Source organism: Oncorhynchus nerka, linkage group LG23 (assembly GCF_034236695.1).
Source record: "Oncorhynchus nerka isolate Pitt River linkage group LG23, Oner_Uvic_2.0, whole genome shotgun sequence".
In the NCBI taxonomy this organism is placed as follows: Eukaryota; Metazoa; Chordata; class Actinopteri; order Salmoniformes; family Salmonidae; genus Oncorhynchus; species Oncorhynchus nerka.
In genome coordinates, this window is record NC_088418.1 from 34,819,841 (window position 1) to 34,838,388 (window position 18,548).

At 43.9% G+C, this 18,548-nt stretch overlaps 1 protein-coding gene across 5 annotated transcripts in view; it reads right to left on the reverse strand.

The window, feature by feature from the left end:
• The window catches only part of LOC115106751 (fibroblast growth factor receptor 2-like), a 95,615-nt gene that overhangs the window by 27,189 nt on the left and 49,878 nt on the right, over positions 1–18,548 (reverse strand). For 2 of the 5 annotated variants that reach the window (XM_065008061.1, XM_065008063.1), the window contains 5 exons: positions 17,500–17,690; positions 15,896–16,040; positions 11,180–11,386; positions 10,007–10,148; positions 2,081–2,202 (listed from right to left, as the gene is read on the reverse strand). In XM_065008061.1, coding sequence (XP_064864133.1) covers positions 2,081–2,202; positions 10,007–10,148; positions 11,180–11,386; positions 15,896–16,040; positions 17,500–17,690 — 807 coding nt within the window. Of the gene's footprint in view, positions 1–2,080; positions 2,203–10,006; positions 10,150–11,179; positions 11,387–15,895; positions 16,041–16,955; positions 17,095–17,499; positions 17,691–18,548 lie in introns of all 5 variants that reach the window. The other 3 variants (XM_029629784.2, XM_029629785.2, XM_065008062.1) reach the window with 3 other exon arrangements.

Consider the following 18,548-nt stretch of genomic DNA (forward strand, 5'->3'; position numbering starts at 1 on the left):
ATATTTGGGGGCCCTATTAGATTTTTTATTTATTCAATTCAGTTTGGAAAAGTAGGGTGTCTGCGGAAAGCTAAGTATCTTGGCTATTGATCGGTGCCTTCAAATCTTTGGTGTGACCTACTACCAAATATGGGCATATGAATTTACAAGGGCAGGCCGAGCCCCAGAGTCATGTTTACTTTATACAATGTTTTCACCAAACAGCAAACATCTTAAAATGTAAGTTTCAATTTGGTCTATGTGTGAGCTATAGCTACATGGTGGCTATCAAATGAATCCTTAGGTAGGTAGAAACAAATCTAGCCAATTTCCAATGTTATCTGATTATGTATGACTTAATGGCAACATTAAATGTCCACCGAGTGACTATATCTTTGCGCATCAAATATATGATGTTGCCTGCTTACGCGCTGTAGGCATCCATTACACAGAACCTTTTATGGTACACACACACCTAGATTTTGGGTTCAGGTACACATGCACATTCAGTGACATATAGGCAGGTTTGTATGTACACTATATATATATATATACACATATACACAAAAGTATGTGGACACCCCTTCAAATTAGTGGATTTGGCTATTTCAGCCACAGCCGTTGCTGACAGGTGTATAAAATCGAGCATAGACAAACATTGTCAGTAGAATGACCTTACTGAAAATCTCAGTGACTTTCAATGTGGCGCTGTCATAGGATGCCACCTTGCCAACAAGTCAGTTCGTCAGATTTCTGCCCTGCTAAATTTGGCCCCGTCAACTAAGTGCTGTTATTGTGAAGTGGAAATGGCTAAGAGAAACAACGGCTCAGCCGCGAAGTGGTAGGCCAGACAAGCTCACACAACAGAACCACTGAGTGCTGAAGCGCGTAATGCGTAAAAATCCTCAGTCCTCGGTTGCAACACTCATTACCGAGTTCCAAACTGTCTCTGGAAGCAACGTCAGCACAAGAACTGTTAGTCGGGAGCTTCATGAAATGAGTTTCCATGGCCGAGCAGCCACACACAAGCCTAAAATCACCATGCACACTGCCAAGGGTCGGCTGGAGTGGTGTAAAGCTCGGGGCTATTGGACTATGATGTGATGAATCACGCTTCACCATCTGGCAGTCCGACGGACAAATCTGGGTTTGGAGGATGCCTGTGGAACGCTACCTGACCGAATGCATAGTGCCAACTGTAAAGTTTGGTGAAGGAGGAATAATGATCTGGGTCTGTTTTTCATGGTTTGGGCCCCTTAGTTCCAGTGAAGATAAATCTAAATGCTACAGCATACAATGACATTCTAAACGATTCTGTGCTTCCAACTTTGTGGCAACAGTTTGGGGAAGGTCCTGTTTTCGCATGAGAATGCACTTGCACACAAACCGAGGTCCATACAGAAATGGTTTGTCGAGATCGGTGTGGCCCTACGGAGAAGCTTGGTGGTGGCAGCATCATGCTGTGGGGATGTTTTTCAGCACTAGGGACTGGGAGACTAGTCACGATCGAGGTAAAGATGAACAGAGTACAGAGAGATCATGAAAACCTGCTCCAGAGAGCTCAAGATCTCAGACAGGGGTGAAGGTTCACCTTCTAACAGGACAACGATCCTAAGAACACAGCCAAGACAACCCAGGAGTGGCTTCTGGACAAGTCTCTGAATGTCCTTGAGTGGCCCAGCCAGAGCCCGGACTTGAACCCGATCTAACATCTCTGGAGAGACCTGAAAATAGCTGTGCAGCGACGCTCCCCATGCAATCTGACAGAGCTTGAGACATTCTGCAGAGGAGAATGGGAGAAACTCCCCAAATATAGGTGTGCCAAGGTTGTAGCGTCATACAAAAGAAGACTCTAGGCTGTAATCGCTGCCAAAGGTGCTTCAACAAAGTACTAAGTAAGGCCTCTACTTATGTAATTGTGATATTTCAGGCTTTTATTTTTAATAAATTAGCAAACATTTCTGAACCTGTTTTGCTTTGTCATTATGGGGTATTGTGTATAGATTGAAGAGTAAAAAAACAACAATTTAATCCATTTTAGAATAAGGCTGTAAAGTAACAAAATCTCAAGGGGTCTGAATACTTTCTGAATGCACTTTACCTTTCAGCATCTTCACAGCCACTGTGACGGCCTCCTTGGGCTTGTCCTTATCAATGCCCAATGCTTCGGCCATCACCACCTGGCCAAAGCAGCCCTCGCCCAGCGGCTTGCCCAGAGTTAACCTGTAGAGGAGGAGAGGGAGAGGTTAGAAGAATAGTTCAAACAGCTGTATAGCTACACACATAATTTGTAATAGCTCCCCTTTATACACACTCACATGGGCATGTGCACGCACGCACACACACTTAGACCCAGTCCCACAATCACTCATGGTCACAACACCTCTCTGCTCACTGATCCTTTGGTAATAGATTGGTCCTAGTTTGATTGACAGGCGGTGGCCTGCCCCTGTGGCCCAGACTTGAGGTTGTGTAAACATTCACACTGGCTCCGGGGCCTAAGGCCAGCACGCCATCAGAGTAACACAATCCCTAGTCTGTCCACACAGATCCCCCCCCCCCCCCCCACCACCACCCCTAGCTCAATGGCACCCTTTCTGCCCTGGCCCACCACACATAATCAATGTTATTTTTTCTTCCATGCCAGCACAAACGTTAGCATTCCTGAGTGTTCCGCATCTCCACCACGGCCCCCGAGGCACTTGGGAATGACAGACGAGGAGAGTCGGAGAGGAGACAGAGATGAACGAGAGACACACTAGATTTAACAGTAGGGGCTTAATTGAGCATGCCAAGGAGACATGTTGAATGCTTTTGATCTCCTACTGTTAAATCTTCACAAAAACATGGCATGGCGAAACACCACAGGCAGAAGCATATTAATAACCCAAGAGCCGGATTGTGTTTTACTGTCTGGGGTTTCCCCATTGCTTAACAACAAGAGACCTCACCGAAGCAAAATCACTTTGTATAAGTCTGTTGTGGCCTTCAGCCTGACACTTTCCACTGAAACTGACTGAGGCCACTAGTTCAACTCGTAGTAGGGACTAACTCCCCTGGTATGAGGCAAAGCAAACAGTCACAGCACAAACACAGATTACAGCCATGACACACACACAGACACACACACACACGGTCCTGTTCAGTAGGCAAAAAGGAAAAGTGCAACATTAATCGAAAATATGCTTTTCTCATTGGACACTTCCAGGTAGTTCCTCCCGGTTTCAGTCTGTTTCCTTCTGTTTGGTGCCTAATGAACAGGACCCTGGTACTGTGTAGCACTGAGACATGACTCATTGGTCTGTGTAAGCGATACGGAAAGGGCTGGGTGCCAATGGCCACCCTGGGTCATGTTCAGTAGAGACCAAAGTTTTTAAACATGGAAAAGAAACATGTGTGTTTCTTATTGTGTGTGTTTCTTAAGTTAATTTTCTTCTGTTTGCTGCCTAATGAACACTACTCTGGTACAGTGACATTTTTTATCACAGCCACAGTCATTACTCACTGGTTAATCATTACAGATCACAGACCATGTTCAATGGTGCTTAATGGTATATTATACCAGACAACACTAGTACCTGCATACACAATCAGTTAGCCAAATATTAGCTAACGTTGTCATTCATGATAAGGGGGTACATGCTACTACAATGCATCTAGTTAGGAGACAAAGTAATTAGCAACATTCACACTTTCACTTGAAAGAGCTAGCGTGAAATCACTGCCACAATCTCTGACAACTGGGACACTGCACTGGATTCATTTCTGGGTTTGTTTGAAGTTCGATAACCTAAAGTAGCAGGCGTAAAATAAACGCCTGAGTGGGGTCGAAGGAAACCGGAAGCATACGGTTTTCAGGCTTCGCCTCTTCTCTGCTTTTCTCCTGAAAACCGGATGATTCTGGATTTTACAGACCCACTGATGGTGTGTTAGGTAGAAATACATTCCAAACTGAGCAAAAACCTCACCGACTGCAGCTTACAGCAGTATGCAGCTAATCTTGGGCCTCACCCATTGCCTTACCGATTCTCAGAGAAATACCTGAGAAAGCCATATGCCGCATTCCAGGGGGTCGGTGAAACAGTTGCGTAACAAAAATGTGAAAGACACTTACTCTATATTGCAGTCCAGTAGCCTATGTGTTGTGATAATTTGGTTGTTTGCTCTATAACCTGTTAGTTCATATTATATATACTGTAGGCCGAAAGCCGAGACAATAAGAAGAGACACAGTGGCAGAATAAATTCAACCACACCTTTGTTTCATCACAAACCCAGCGAGCAAGTCCTCAAAGCATTTTGCATGTAACAAACAGTTACATAACCTACAGCATGGTCAAGCAAATTGTTTCTGATATTTTTGGACTACAAAACAACCATTGATTTAGAACCACGGAGAGTTACCTCAAGTCGAAAAGAGCTGCCTTCACTATTCCAGCACCATTTCAACTTCAACATTATCAAATCACCTACAGTTGAAGTCGGAAGTTTACATACACCTAGCCAAATACATTTAAACTCAAGTTTCACAATTCCTGAAATTTAATCCTAGTAAAAATTCCCTGTCTTAGGTCAGTTAGGATCACCACTTCATTTTAAGAATGTGAAATGTCCGAATAATAGTAGAGAGAATTATTTCTTTATTTCATCACATTCCCAGTGGGTCAGAAGTTTACATACACAATTAGTATTTGGTAGCAATGCCTTTAAATTGATTAACTTTGGTCAAATGTTTTGGGTAGCCTTCCTAAAGCTTCCCACAATAATTTGGGTGCATTTTCAAATCAAATTTTTATTTGTCACATACACATGGTTAGCAGATGTTAATACGAGTGTAGCGAAATGCTTGTGCTTCTAGTTCCGACAATGCAGTAATAACCAACAAGTAATCTAACTAGCAATTCCAAAACTACTGTCTTATACACAGTGTAAGGGGATAAAGAATATGTACATAAAGATATATGAATGAGTGATGGTACAGAGCAGCATAGGCAAGATACAGTAGATGGTATCGAGTACAGTATATACATATGAGATGAGTATGTAAACAAAGTGGCATATTTAAAGTGGCTAGTGATACATGTATTACATAAGGATGCAGTCGATGATATAGAGTACAGTATATACGTATGCATATGAGATGAATAATGTAGGGTATGTAACATTATATTAGGTAGCATTGTTTAAAGTGGCTAGTGATATATTTTACATCATTTCCCATCAATTCCCATTATTAAAGTGGCTGGAGTTGAGTCAGTGTCAGTGTGTTGGCAGCAGCCACTCAATGTTAGTGGTGGCTGTTTAACAGTCTGATGGCCTTGAGATAGAAGCTGTTTTTCAGTCTCTCGGTCCCAGCTTTGATGCACCTGTACTGACCTCGCCTTCTGGATGATAGCGGGGTGAACAGGCAGTGGCTCGGGTGGTTGTTGTCCTTGATGATCTTTATGGCCTTCCTGTAACATTGGGTGGTGTAGGTGTCCTGGAGGGCAGGTAGTTTGCCCCCGGTGATGCGTTGTGCAGACCTCACTACCCTCTGGAGAGCCTTACGGTTGTGGGCGGAGCAGTTGCCGTACCAGGCGGTGATACAGCCCGCCAGGATGCTCTCGATCTGTAGAAGTCTGTGAGTACTTTTTGTTACAAGCCAAATTTCTTCAGCCTCCTGAGGTTGAAGAGGCGCTGCTGCGCCTTCTTCACGATGCTGTCTCACACAGTGGACCAATTCAGTTTGTCTGTGATGTGTATGCCGAGAAACTTAAAACTTACTACCCTCTCCACTACTGTTCCATCGATGTGGATAGGGGGGTGTTCCCTCTGCTGTTTCCTGAAGTCCACAATCATCTCCTTAGTTTTGTTGACGTTGAGTGTGAGGTTATTTTCCTGACACCACACTCCGAGGGCCCTCACCTCCTCCCTGTAGGCCGTCTCGTCATTGTTGGTAATCAAGCCTACCACTGTTGTGTCGTCCGCAAACTTGATGATTGAGTTGGAGGCGTGCGTGGCCACGCAGTCGTGGGTGAACAGGGAGTACAGGAGAGGGCTCAGAACGCACCCTTGTGGGGCCCCAGTGTTGAGGATCAGCGGGGTGGAGATGTTGTTGCCTACCCTCACCACCTGGGGGCGGCCCGTCAGGAAGTCCAGTACCCAGTTGCACAGGGCGGGGTCGAGACCCAGGGTCTCGAGCTTGATGACGAGCTTGGAGGGTACTATGGTGTTGAATGCCGAGCTGTAGTCGATGAACAGCATTCTCACATAGGTATTCTTCTTGTCCAGATGGGTTAGGGCAGTGTGCAGTGTGGTTGAGATTGCATCGTCTGTGGACCTATTTGGGCGGTAAGCAAATTGGAGTGGGTCTAGGGTGTCAGGTAGGGTGGAGGTGATATGGTCCTTGACTAGTCTCTCAAAGCACCTCATGATGACGGAAGTGAGTGCTACGGGGCGGTAGTAGTTTAGCTCAGTTACCTTAGCTTTCTTGGGAACAGGAACAATGGTGGCCCTCTTGAAGCACGTGGGAACAGCAGACTGGTATAGGGGTTGATTGAATATGTCCGTAAACACACCGGCCAGTTGGTCTGCGCATGCTCTGAGGGCGCGGCTGGGGATGCCGTCTGTGCCTGCAGCCTTGCGAGGGTTAACACGTTTAAATGTTTTACTCACCTCGGCTGCAGTGAAGGAGAGTCCGCATGTTTTCGTTGCAGGCCGTGTCAGTGGCACTGTATTGTCCTCAAAGCGGGCAAAAAAGTTATTTAGTCTGCCTGGGAGCAAGACATCCTGGTCCGTGACTGGGCTGGTTTTCTTCTTGTAGTCCGTGATTGACTGTAGACCCTGCCACATACCTCTTGTGTCTGAGCCGTTGAATTGAGATTCTACTTTGTCTCTATACTGATGCTTAGCTTGTTTGATAGCCTTGCGGAGGGAATAGCTGCACTGTTTGTATTCGGTCATGTTACCAGTCACCTTGCCCTGATTAAAAGCAGTGGTTCGCGCTTTCAGTTTCACGCGAATGCTGCCATCAATCCACGGTTTCTGGTTAGGGAATGTTTTAATCGTTGCTATGGGAACGACATCTTCAACGCACGTTCTAATGAACTCGCACACTGAATCAACGTATTCGTCAATGTTATCTGACGCAATACGAAACATATCCCAGTCCACGTGATGGAAGCAGTCTTGGAGTGTGGAATCAGCTTGGTCTGACCAGCGTTGGACAGACCTCAGCGTGGGAGCTACTTGTTTTAGTTTCTGTCTGTAGGCAGGGGTCAACAAAATGGAGTCGTGGTCAGCTTTTCCGAAAGGAGGGCGGGGCAGGGCCTTATATGCGTCGCGGAAGTTAGAGTAACAATGATCCAAGGTTTTTCCAGCCCTGGTTGCGCAATCGATATGCTGATACAATTTAGGGAGTCTTGTTTTCAGATTAGCCTTGTTAAAATCCCCAGCTACAATGAATGCAGCCTCAGGATGTATGGATTCCAGTTTGCAAAGAGTCAAATAAAGTTTGTTCAGAGCTATCAATGTGTCTGCTTGGGGGGGAATATATACGGCTGTGATTATAATCGAAGAGAATTCTCTTGGTAGATAATGCGGTCGACATTTGATTGTGAGGAATTCTAAATCAGGTGAACAGAAGGATTTGAGTTCCTGTATGTTTCTTTGATCACACCACGTCTCGTTAGCCATAAGGCATACACTCCCACCCCTCTTCTTACCTGACAGAGCTGGTGTAACTGAGTCAAGTTTGTAGGCCTCCTTGCTCGCACACGCTTTTTCAGTTTTGCCTACACATTTTCTATAGGATTGAGGTCAGGGCTTTGGCCATTCCAATACCTTGAATTTGTTGTCCTTAAGTCATTTTGCCCCAACTTTGGAAGTACGCTTGGGGTCATTGTCCATTTGGAAGACCCATTTGCAACTAACTTCCTGACTGATGTCTTGAGATATTGCTTCAATATACCCACATAATTTTCCTTCCCCATGCCATCTATTTTGGAAGTGCACCAGTCCCTCCTGCAGCAAAGCACCCCCACAACATGATGCTGCCAACCCCGTGCTTCACGGTTGGGATGGTGTTCTTTGGCTTGCAAGCCTCCCCATTTTCCCTCCAAACATAACAATGGTCATTATGGCCAAACAGTTCAATTTTTGTTTCATCAGACCAGAGGACATTCCTCCAAAAAGTTCGATCTTTGTCCACATGTGCAGTTGCAAACTGTAGTCTGGCTTTTTTTATGGCGGTTTTGGAGCAGTGGCTTTTTCCTTGCTGAGCGGCCTTTCAGGTTATGTCGATATAGGACTCGTTTCACTGTGGATATAGATACTTTTGTACCGGTTTCCTTCAGCATCTTCACGAGGTCCTTTGCTGCTGTTCTGGGATTGATTTGCAACTCAATTGATTTGATTTTCGCACCAAAGCACGGTCATCTATAGGAGAAAGAAACGTCTCCTTCCTCAGCGGTATGACGGCTGCGTGGGCCCATGGTGTTTATACTTGGGTACTATTGTTTGTACCTTCTGGCGTTTGGAAATTGCTCCCAAGGATGAACCAGACTTGTGGAGGTCTACACTTTTTTTTCTGAGGTCTTGGATAATTCATTTTGATTTCCCCATGATGTCAAGCAAAGATGCACCGAGTTTGAAGGCAGGCCTTGAAATACATTCACAGGTACACCTCCAATTGACTCAAATCAAGTCAATTAGCCTATCAGAAGCTTCTAAAGCCATTACATAACTTTCTGAAATTTTCCAAGCTGTTTAATTAACTGCATAGTCAATTTAGTGTATGTGAACTTTTGACCCACTGGAATTGTGATACAGTGAATTATTAGTGAAATAATCTTTCTGTAAACAATTGCTGGAAAAATTACTTGTGTCATGCACGAAGTTGATGTCCTAACCAACTTGGAACAAGAAATTTGTGGAGTGGTTGAAAAACGACTTTTAATGACTCAAATCCTAAGTGTAAGTAAACTTCCGACTTCAACTGTCTGTTTAATATAGTGGAAAGACACCAAAAACAACTTAGTCCAATCAATGTAAGCTAAATATGATGTGGCTGCCCATGGTACTGATTTGTGTGTTTGTGTGTGCGTGCAAGTAGAAAAAACATGTTGCCTCACCCTACTTGTAGAGAAACGCCAATAACTGATCCTCTCTTGTTGGCTAAGTACACGCTTGAAGATTTTGTATACGCTTGAAGTTTTTGTTGTCCTAGGCTACCTGGCTAAAATGCTTGCTCGCTAGCCTATCTTCCTTTCATGGCCATCTATGTGCCAGGCCAGCTAGCTAACATTAGCCTATTAGATCTAGCTACTTCCATCCTCTCAGGCCAGGGGCACAATGTATGAATTTATGGTTGGATCAGAATCGCCATTTATAATCATTGGCCGGTACGGAGAATGAAGTAAAACCACAAGTCCAAATCCCTATCTCCATCCATGGCTAATTTAGGAAAAGGGATAGTTTTAGCTAGCTAGCCACCGGAGGACAACGACACAATGAGATGCAACTATTACATTTTTTTTTGCTATAAATGCCGTTCTGCTTTTGATGTGATTGTTCTGAAGTCAAATCCAAACTGGCTACCCTTGACACTTTTTTAGTGTGCCAGGAACATTCACAGTTGAGCTCACTCAGTTTAGCTCAACGCTAACTGGCTATTATAATTATTTTTTTTAAATTATCAAAGGAGGCCAAATGCTCAGTGGCTTCTCTTACATTCAATGCTACGGGCGGCAACAATGTCACTCTTTTTGACCAGACAGCATCAGATAGATGGGCTACACATACTGAGAAAGAGGGGTGCTGTTTCATTCACTTGGATGCTTCTCCAGTGAGACACGTTTAGCCTCTTTCGAATTGAAAGAAAATTATGAAACAGAGATGTTCTGAGGTTTGGTGAGTGACTACTATGTAGGCGGCCTGAAATGTGGCCATACTGTTGAGGTCAATGACACCTTTGTACACTGACCCCTCCCCGCTACATCCTTTACCTTTACCCTTCCCCATTCCTACCCGTTCCCGTCCCTGCCCATCACCTGTCTCTGGAAAACTCCCAGCGTGGGTCCTCTGGGAGGTCGTACTCTGGGATGGGGTCGTCATGGCCGGCCGAGCTGCGTCGTGTGGTGATGCGGACCAATGGGGTGCTGGAGTTCATCGAGGAGCTGGAGTCATTTGACACCTGTAGGAGACGACAGATTGGCTGATCACCTGAGCCTAGATACACTGGTCAAATAAGAAATGGCAGGGATAGGCATGTGTGTGTGTTTGTATTACTATTATTGTGAGGACCAGGAGTGTAGGTGGGTAGGTGTGTGTGGGCGCACACGTGTCTGTGTGATGAAAAAAAATCTAAAGATCAAATGCCTCATTACATGGGCTTTAAATTATATTGATACTGTGCAAATCAACATATTCTTCATGCTTTTTAAAAAGCAAGTTAATGCATGTTAGGGATCATTAGTGATCACATCTCAGTGCTAGAGTAACGTTCTATCTGATGAATGTGTCCGTTTATCATTGTCCTCAGGGCTCTTCTCTCCTTTCTGCTCCAACCTTACCTTGACACTGGAACCACCCATCTCTCGCAGGAATGTAATCCATCACTTTTTGTACCTCTTGGAGTTTGTTTTCCCCTTGAGGGAAAAGCATCACTCACAGAGAGGTAGAGGAGCTAGAACAGGAGCTAGAGGTGCTGGAGAGCAGTGCTAACATGCTCAGACACCATTCACTGTAGCTAGCTGTCTTTCAGTGGAGTTAACTGATGCATAGCACCTCAAGCAGTGCGATGTATTAGTTACAGTAGTCTTATTATCCACTTCCCCTGAACAGCTAAATTAACTGGGCTCTCAAATCAAATCAGTCCCAGTAACCCAATTGATCTATGTCAGGAATACAAATGCGGTGGAACTTTTTGGGTGTTTTCTGCTCTTGGTAGGTAAACCTTGGACTATTTTCTGTTGTTTTTATTTAAGATGGAGTATATGGGGCTTTTCACACTGCTGAACCTGAACCAAACCAAGCTGTACTGAGCTGGCCTGGTTACACATCCACCATAGTAGCTGAAACCATGAACAAATAAAATCCCAGTCAGTACAGTTTGGTTTGGGTCGGCACAATAGTGTGAAAAGAGAATTATGTATAAATGCATGTGTGTGTGGAGTTTGTCTTTTTATGGGTGTTAAATGCCTTGGAAACCCCTTATCTACTTTCTGTTACCTGGCGACGCAGAGGTATCTGCTTGCTGAGTTTGTGGACTGCTGGCTGGTTCCCGAAGTCAGGCTTCTTAGCCGTATTCCTCATTCGGCACACCACCACGATGACCACCATACAGGCGATCAGGAACACCCCGATGCAGTATATGGCTATCTCCACGTAGTCAGGTGATGTCAGACCCGTCACTGTCTCTTCCTTATTGGCTGTTTGGGGAGCGGGGCGGGGGGGTGTCAGGGAGGGATAGAAAGTGGAACGTAGAGGCACATACTGACTCATGACATAATGTACACAAACACACGGACGTGGGCACACAGACACTTAAACAAAAAAGACATGGACACATCTGATAGACGCACATGTATGAACAGAACACATTGCCATGGAAACGACACACACACACACACGTCATTGCTAGATAGACAAACAAAACATAAATAATGAGAAAGACGCACACATGTTTCTCTCTCCTTCTACTCTCTCTTCTTCACACAACCATCTACTGCCCATCTAGGACAGACAGAAAATGGAATTGATCTAAGAAGAGGGGCTAAACCATAGAAATAAAATCATTCTGATTCTATTTTTACAAGGTAAATATACAAGTGCCTACATTCAGGGTGACTTGACACACCACACACACGCAGGGTGAAGACACACTCTCTCAAATACACACACATGCACGCACACACACGTTCTCCCTCCCTCTCTCACCTGGATACACACACGCTTCACATCAGACTGCAAACAAGTGAGTGGTGCCCTTTGTGGCGATATATGGCCTGAGCTTCCTGTCTGTAGGAAATGGGTCTGGGTCTGTCTCTGTGTGGCTATAGGACCACAGCCTGTTCCATAATGCATGTCATCCACCCATGGCTACAAACAATGCCCTTGTACTGTGCAGCCAGGAGGAAGTAACATGTAGGAACCTTTCTCCAGTCGGCTTCGTATCACCTGGTCCAAAAACCACAGCGCAACACAGAAGGCAGAAGAGCTATGCAGGCGCCACCAGAGCAGAAACATGGGGACTAGGGCAATAAATTAAAATATACTATTCGCCAAGAAATTAAATCCAATCAAAGAACAATGTTCATCCCCCGAATACATCGTGAAATGCTTTGACAAGCCCATTGCTTGACCAGCACATTGACAAGCTCTTAACCAACAATGCAGTTTTAAGAAAATAAGAGTTGGGAAAATATTTACTAAATAAACTAAAGTTGAAAAAAAGTAACACAATAAAATAACAATAGCAAGGCTATATATACAGGGGGTACCGGTACCGAATCAATGTGCGGGGGTACAAGTTAGTTGAGGTAATTGAAGTAATATGTACATGTAAATAGGGGTAAAGCAACTATGCATAATAATAGTATTTTGTTCAGAGACAAAGCAAGGCTATTATCTGGGAGAGCATTGAGGAGATTTTTGTACCTGCTGTCTGTTCATGTTGTGGATTACAGGAGATGAAGTGCTATCATCCATCTCATTTAATGTCCAGAGTCCAGACATCTCACCCACCCTACATACATGTAGATGTATTAATGTTGGCCAACTCTGTTGCCTGAACTGAAACTCTAAGGAATGAGCATAAGTGTTCTATTTATATGGACTTTAACTGTGTTTGGTATATACAGTGGGGTTCGAAATGATTGATATCCTTGATAAAGATGAGCAAAAATTATTGTATAAAATAAATAATTGAAACAGTGAGCTATATTGTATGCTCCAAACATTTAGCAAACTCTATTATTTTATATGAATATAAATGCTCAGAGAAAGAGATTGTTTAACAGTAATATTTTTTTTCTTCTCAAAAAGGTAGGAGTCTGTTTTTAATACCTTTCAATAGCTCACCTCGTGAGGATAATGGCACTGAGACATTTTCTAAAATGTTTTATGAGTTGAACACGTTGGGAGGGATCTTAGACCATTACTCCATACAGAATCCTTCCAGATGCTTGATATCCTTTGTCTAAGTTTATGGACTTGAAAATGGGTTTCAAATCCAGAGACAGATGGCCATTGCAAAATGTTGATTTTGTGGCAAATAACCAGGTTTCCAGTCAACCTTTTTATGTTGGATAAAAAAATGTGACGACAGGCCTGATCAAAATTTGTTGGTAAACCTTCCAAATGTCAACAAAACAAAATATGCTAGACAAGGTGGGATCTTTTTGTGTCTGTAAAATGTATTATGCAAGAAATGGAAGTGGAAATGCCTTTATGCGCAAATATCGATATAATAATAACCATCTTATCAAACTTGGAGTCACGAGATTATATGGTGTGTGTGGTCCTCTCACTCGGGAAAGCATGCAGTTTATTATGCTACAGATGAAATCAATTATGATGAACTTCACAGGGTGGTGAAACTGCACTGTGATGAGCTTGATAGTTGCTTTTTCCCCCCATAATAATCTCATCATGTAGGCTATACAAGCGAGCTGTTCTATATCGAGTGCACGTGCCAAGACCAGAGTGGGCACATTTGCTATGTAAGAAATGTTTTTTTGTGACAAAACCATCAGTAGTGTTGAAAATGCTATGGAAACCCATTTAACTTGTATGTTTTATTCGGTACATGGGAATTTAACCTATTATTATTATTTTTATGTTATTTTTATGTGCACTACGTCATCAAGCACAGCCTTTTACCGTCAACAAGTCAATTGGATGGAAACACATCTCTGGTGGGAAAATGTGCATATTGTTTATGTATTTTTGTTATATTAGCATGAAAATCTGTTGCTATTTGGATGGAAACCTAGCTATAGAACAGTGGAGGCTGCTGAGGGGAGGACGGCTCATAATTATGGCTGGAATGCAATCAATGGTTGGTATCATACGTGGTTTCCATGTGGCTGGAAACCACGTATGACCCCTCCTCCCCACAGCAGCCTCCACTGCTATAGAACCATTTCTTTATGGTCTTTGAAGTGTTATTGGGGTTATTGTCTTGCTGAAAGATCCATTTGGGGCCAAGTTTCAGCCTCCTGGGGGAGGACACCAGGTATTTGGCTAAAATGTCCCGGTGCTGGGTAAAGTTCATGATGCCGTTGGCCTTAAAGGCCCCAAGACCAATGGAAGCAAAATAGCGCCAGAACCACCACCATATTTTACAGTAGGTATGGCGTTCTTTTCTGTTCATATATTCTCATTTCGACGCCAAACACACCACTGGTGTGTGTGGCCAAAGAGCTCTATTTTCATGTCATCCAACATATGTAAATGCCTGGAGTTTGCTAAACGGCATTGGCACTTGGATTGAAACCGGTGCTTTGGTCAGAGGGCATGAAAATAGAGCTCTTTGGCCATGGACACAAGTGGTGGGTTTGCAGTCAAAATGAGAATACATAAGCAGAAAAGAAAATCTCTTTCTCTGAGCAATTGTATTAGTATAAAATAATATAGCTCAGTATTTGAATTAGTTATTTTATACAGTTATTTTTGCAAATCTTTATCAAGGGTGTCAATGACCCCATTCTAAATCTATGGATGTTTGTCAGTGCAGACATGAGGAACACAGACACACTCACACAGACACACATTTAAAAGACACACACAATCGTGCAGACACAGGGACACACACATACATTTAAACTAGGACTGCCAAACGATAAAATGTTCTAATCGAGTTAATCGTATGACGATTTGATTAATCGCAAATTCAGAATTTGCTCAAATTAAGATGTAATTTAAGATTGTTTATACAAAAAGCATTACAAGAATAATGACGTCTTGATTTATCCCAAAATAATGGTTATAAAAATTAAGTAAATTGATAAAACACACCTTCTTTGATAAAGTACACCTTCTTTAACCTCAATGTCAACTTGTTTTGGAGACAAGATTGTTTTTAGCAGTATATATATTATGTATTTTGATGTTTTCAGTTGATTTTGAACGCTTTCATTAACCACAATTTTAAAAAAGTGTGCACTAAAATCAACTGATTAACTCTGACATACCTAATTTAAACACACACACACTATATCAAATATATTGAATACATTTAAAAAATATTGGCCCTGATAATTGAGAAAGTCAAGCCGTGAGTATTCCAGCTGTGACATAATTTTTTATTATCTCAAGGAGAAATAATAAAAAGGCAATCAATTATCAGAGTCAGGAAAGACGTGGAGCCATGAGGGAGTTTTTATTAATTCTCAGGAAATGACAGAGAAGCCACTGACACCGACAGACAGAATCACCAAGACAGACAGACACCCTTCTTCTGTAAAAACTTGCAGTCCGAGCCAAAATGTACGTAGCACCAACATACTTTCCCCAAGAACCAGGGGAGAGAGGGAGAGAGATGAGGGAGGGGGAGAGAGAGGCAAACCTCCTCTTGAGTAACGAGACACTCAAGCCATTCGGAGAAGTCGGGTTATAATAAGCTTAGAGCAAATGTCTCTATATCTGGCCCCTTGCTTTCAACACATCAAGATAACAAAATATATGTAATACATATTCCTGCTCTAATATTACACCGAATTAGATGTTGAGTTGTTGACTGTAAGTTCATCATTGTATTCTGATATTTTGTTATTTTGTTGAGTTTGTGTGTCTTTCACTCCAAAGGAGCTTTTCACTTCTCCCTTTTTCCATAGAAATCATCAAAATAACTTTATTGACCGAACGTTTAAAACCGTTAGTGAATGACATTGAGAGAGAGTGAGGGGAAAGGGAGGGCAGTATATGAGTGTATATACCTGGAAGCACCGTCAACCAAGCAGTGTGATAGGAGATCCCAATAGAATTACCCGCCAAGCAGGTATACTCCCCAGCATCCTCGTAAGTGACATTGGGGAGGTAGAGGACTTCAATCTCCTTGTCCGTGGTGTTTACACCTGCGGTCTGGGAGAGGGTTAGGAGTAGTTGTGGAGGAGGAGGATGAGAGAGGAAGGGTAGAAGAAGAAAGGGAGGAAGAGGAGAAAGAGGGGCAGGTCGATGGGAGAGGAGGGGTGGAGGAGAAGTATAAGGAAGAGACAGGGATGGAGGAAAAAGAATAGGAAGAGACATGGATGGAGGATGAGAAAGGGAGGGTGGACGTTAAAAGGATAAATTATATTTAAGGGGTGAGTAGGAAGAAGGTAAGATAAAGGGAAGGAGTGAGAGTAGCAATGGAGGGGGAAAAAATAGCAGAGAGGAGAGAAGAGGAGGAAAAGCAGAGGTAACAATTAGACCCACAACACCATGAGAGAGGAGTAGCTGGATGGTGTCCATAGCTGGGAGGAGAACGGTCGTCCCATCTATAGAGAGAGAGAGTAGATGGGAGGAGCTTCCAGAGAAGGGAAGGAGGGTCCAGCGAGGGAGGGTCTTCAAAACAAACAGGAAGAGCACCTTGTACCACAAGAAATAATAGCAAACACAATACACCAAAACACGTGATAAAAATACCCTTCACCCACAACACCAGAGCCCAATCGTATCCACACCAGGCCTGGGCATGCACAGTACACACAACCACAGAAGAGGAAGGCAATCACCTATGCCCTTACACATCACACCATTCAAATGGGGGGGTGAAGAAGAAGAGAGAGAGAGAGACAGAGTTGAAAGGTCTGAGATGGACGTAGCAGGATAGTGTGCAGGTACAGTAGGCATTTCCATGGCTGTACAGTCACAGTCAGTAGTTACAGTAGAAAGGATCAGTCAGTCCACAACCCAGCAGGAACTAAGACCACCACACCGAACCGGGTCAGTGACAGGCCCAAAGAGACCACACGGGAGGTGGTCAACAGAGGTCAAGGATCAGGGGTCAGCGGTTACCTGGGATGACCGTCAGCCAGCCCGACTGGTTGACCTCCCCTATATAATTGGAGACTTTACAGGTATACTCTCCGGCGTCCTCCTCAGTCACGTTGGTGAGCGTGAGCACCTCCACATCCGAGCTATTGATGCCTGAGCGCTGGGGTGTGTGAGCCGCACGCACACACACACACGTACACGGCAGCAGGGGGACAAAACAAAACACAGGCCTGTTACTATCACATCTGCACCTCAGTGCAGGGAAAGGAGGTTACAGGAGCCGCCACCCAGACAGTGTTCCAGTAGTATAGAGGGAAAAGGGATATTTATTATTCTTCGTAAAGGAGAGAGACAGATGTGATAGTAACAAAAATGCTGTTTTTATAAATGGCAAAAAAGTTACCTGAAAACGAAAAAATGATTAGCCTACACTTTGAAGAAAAAGAATACATGAAAAACTGAGTGTCAATCAGGTAATCAGATGTCACAAGAAAGAGGAACCAATCATTTTCACTGATCAGGTCAAAACAGCCAATGAGGGGCCAGAGGGAGGGCTGGAACGTACCTTCAGTACACGGACGTAGGGGTGTCCATCTGGGCCGGTGCGACTACCATTCTTCTGGATGTGCTGCAGCCACTGGATGTGGGGCTGAGCATCACTGTACACTTTACACACGAAGCGTGCGTCCTCCCCTACATTCACACTGGTGTTGGCTGGCAGCCCTGCCTGGAGAATGGGCCTATGAGGGGACCGTTCTAAGATGGAGAGAGAAAAGGGGAGATGTGTTATGGTGAGTTAGTTTGTGCTTGAGACATCGCCATTGGCCATTTCAAACCCCAACCTTGCACCATACACCCCTTGGTAAAAGACAGATTTGTATTTCTAATATCAATGACAGCCAATTGATCAACTAAGCTAGATCACCACTGGGTACCTTGGGAATAAGCATTATGACACAGACTTCACTTTGTCTAAGGAACTGAAAACGAGCACAGAATACTTGGGGGTGAGGGTTCGGAGAGTCAGGTGGGGTGGTTTGAGGCCTGAGGGGCACTGGTTCGGTTAAATAATCAAATCAAATCAAAATCACATTTATTTATATAGCCCTTCGTACATCAGCTGATATCTCAAAGTGCTGTACAGAAACCCAGCCTAAAACCCCGAACAGCAAGCAATGCAGGTGTAGAAGCACGGTGGCTAGGAAAAACTCCCTAGAAAGGCCAAAACCTAGGAAGAAACCTAGAGAGGGACCAGGCTATTATGTGGGGTGGCCAGTCCTCTTCTGGCTGTGCCGGGTGGAGATTATAACAGAACATGGCCAAGATGTTCAAATGTTCATAAATGACCAGCATGGTCCAATAATAATAAGGCAGAACAGTTGAAACTGGAGCAGCAGCACGGCCAGGTGGACTGGGGACAGCAAGGAGTCATCATGTCAGGTAGTCCTGAGGCATGGTCCTAGGGCTCAGGTCCTCCGAGAGAGAGAAAGAAAGAGAGAAAGAGAGAATTAGAGAGAGCACACTTAAATTCACACAGGACACCGAATAAGACAGGAGAAGTACTCCAGATATAACAAACTGACCCTACCCCCGACACATAAACTACTGCAGCAT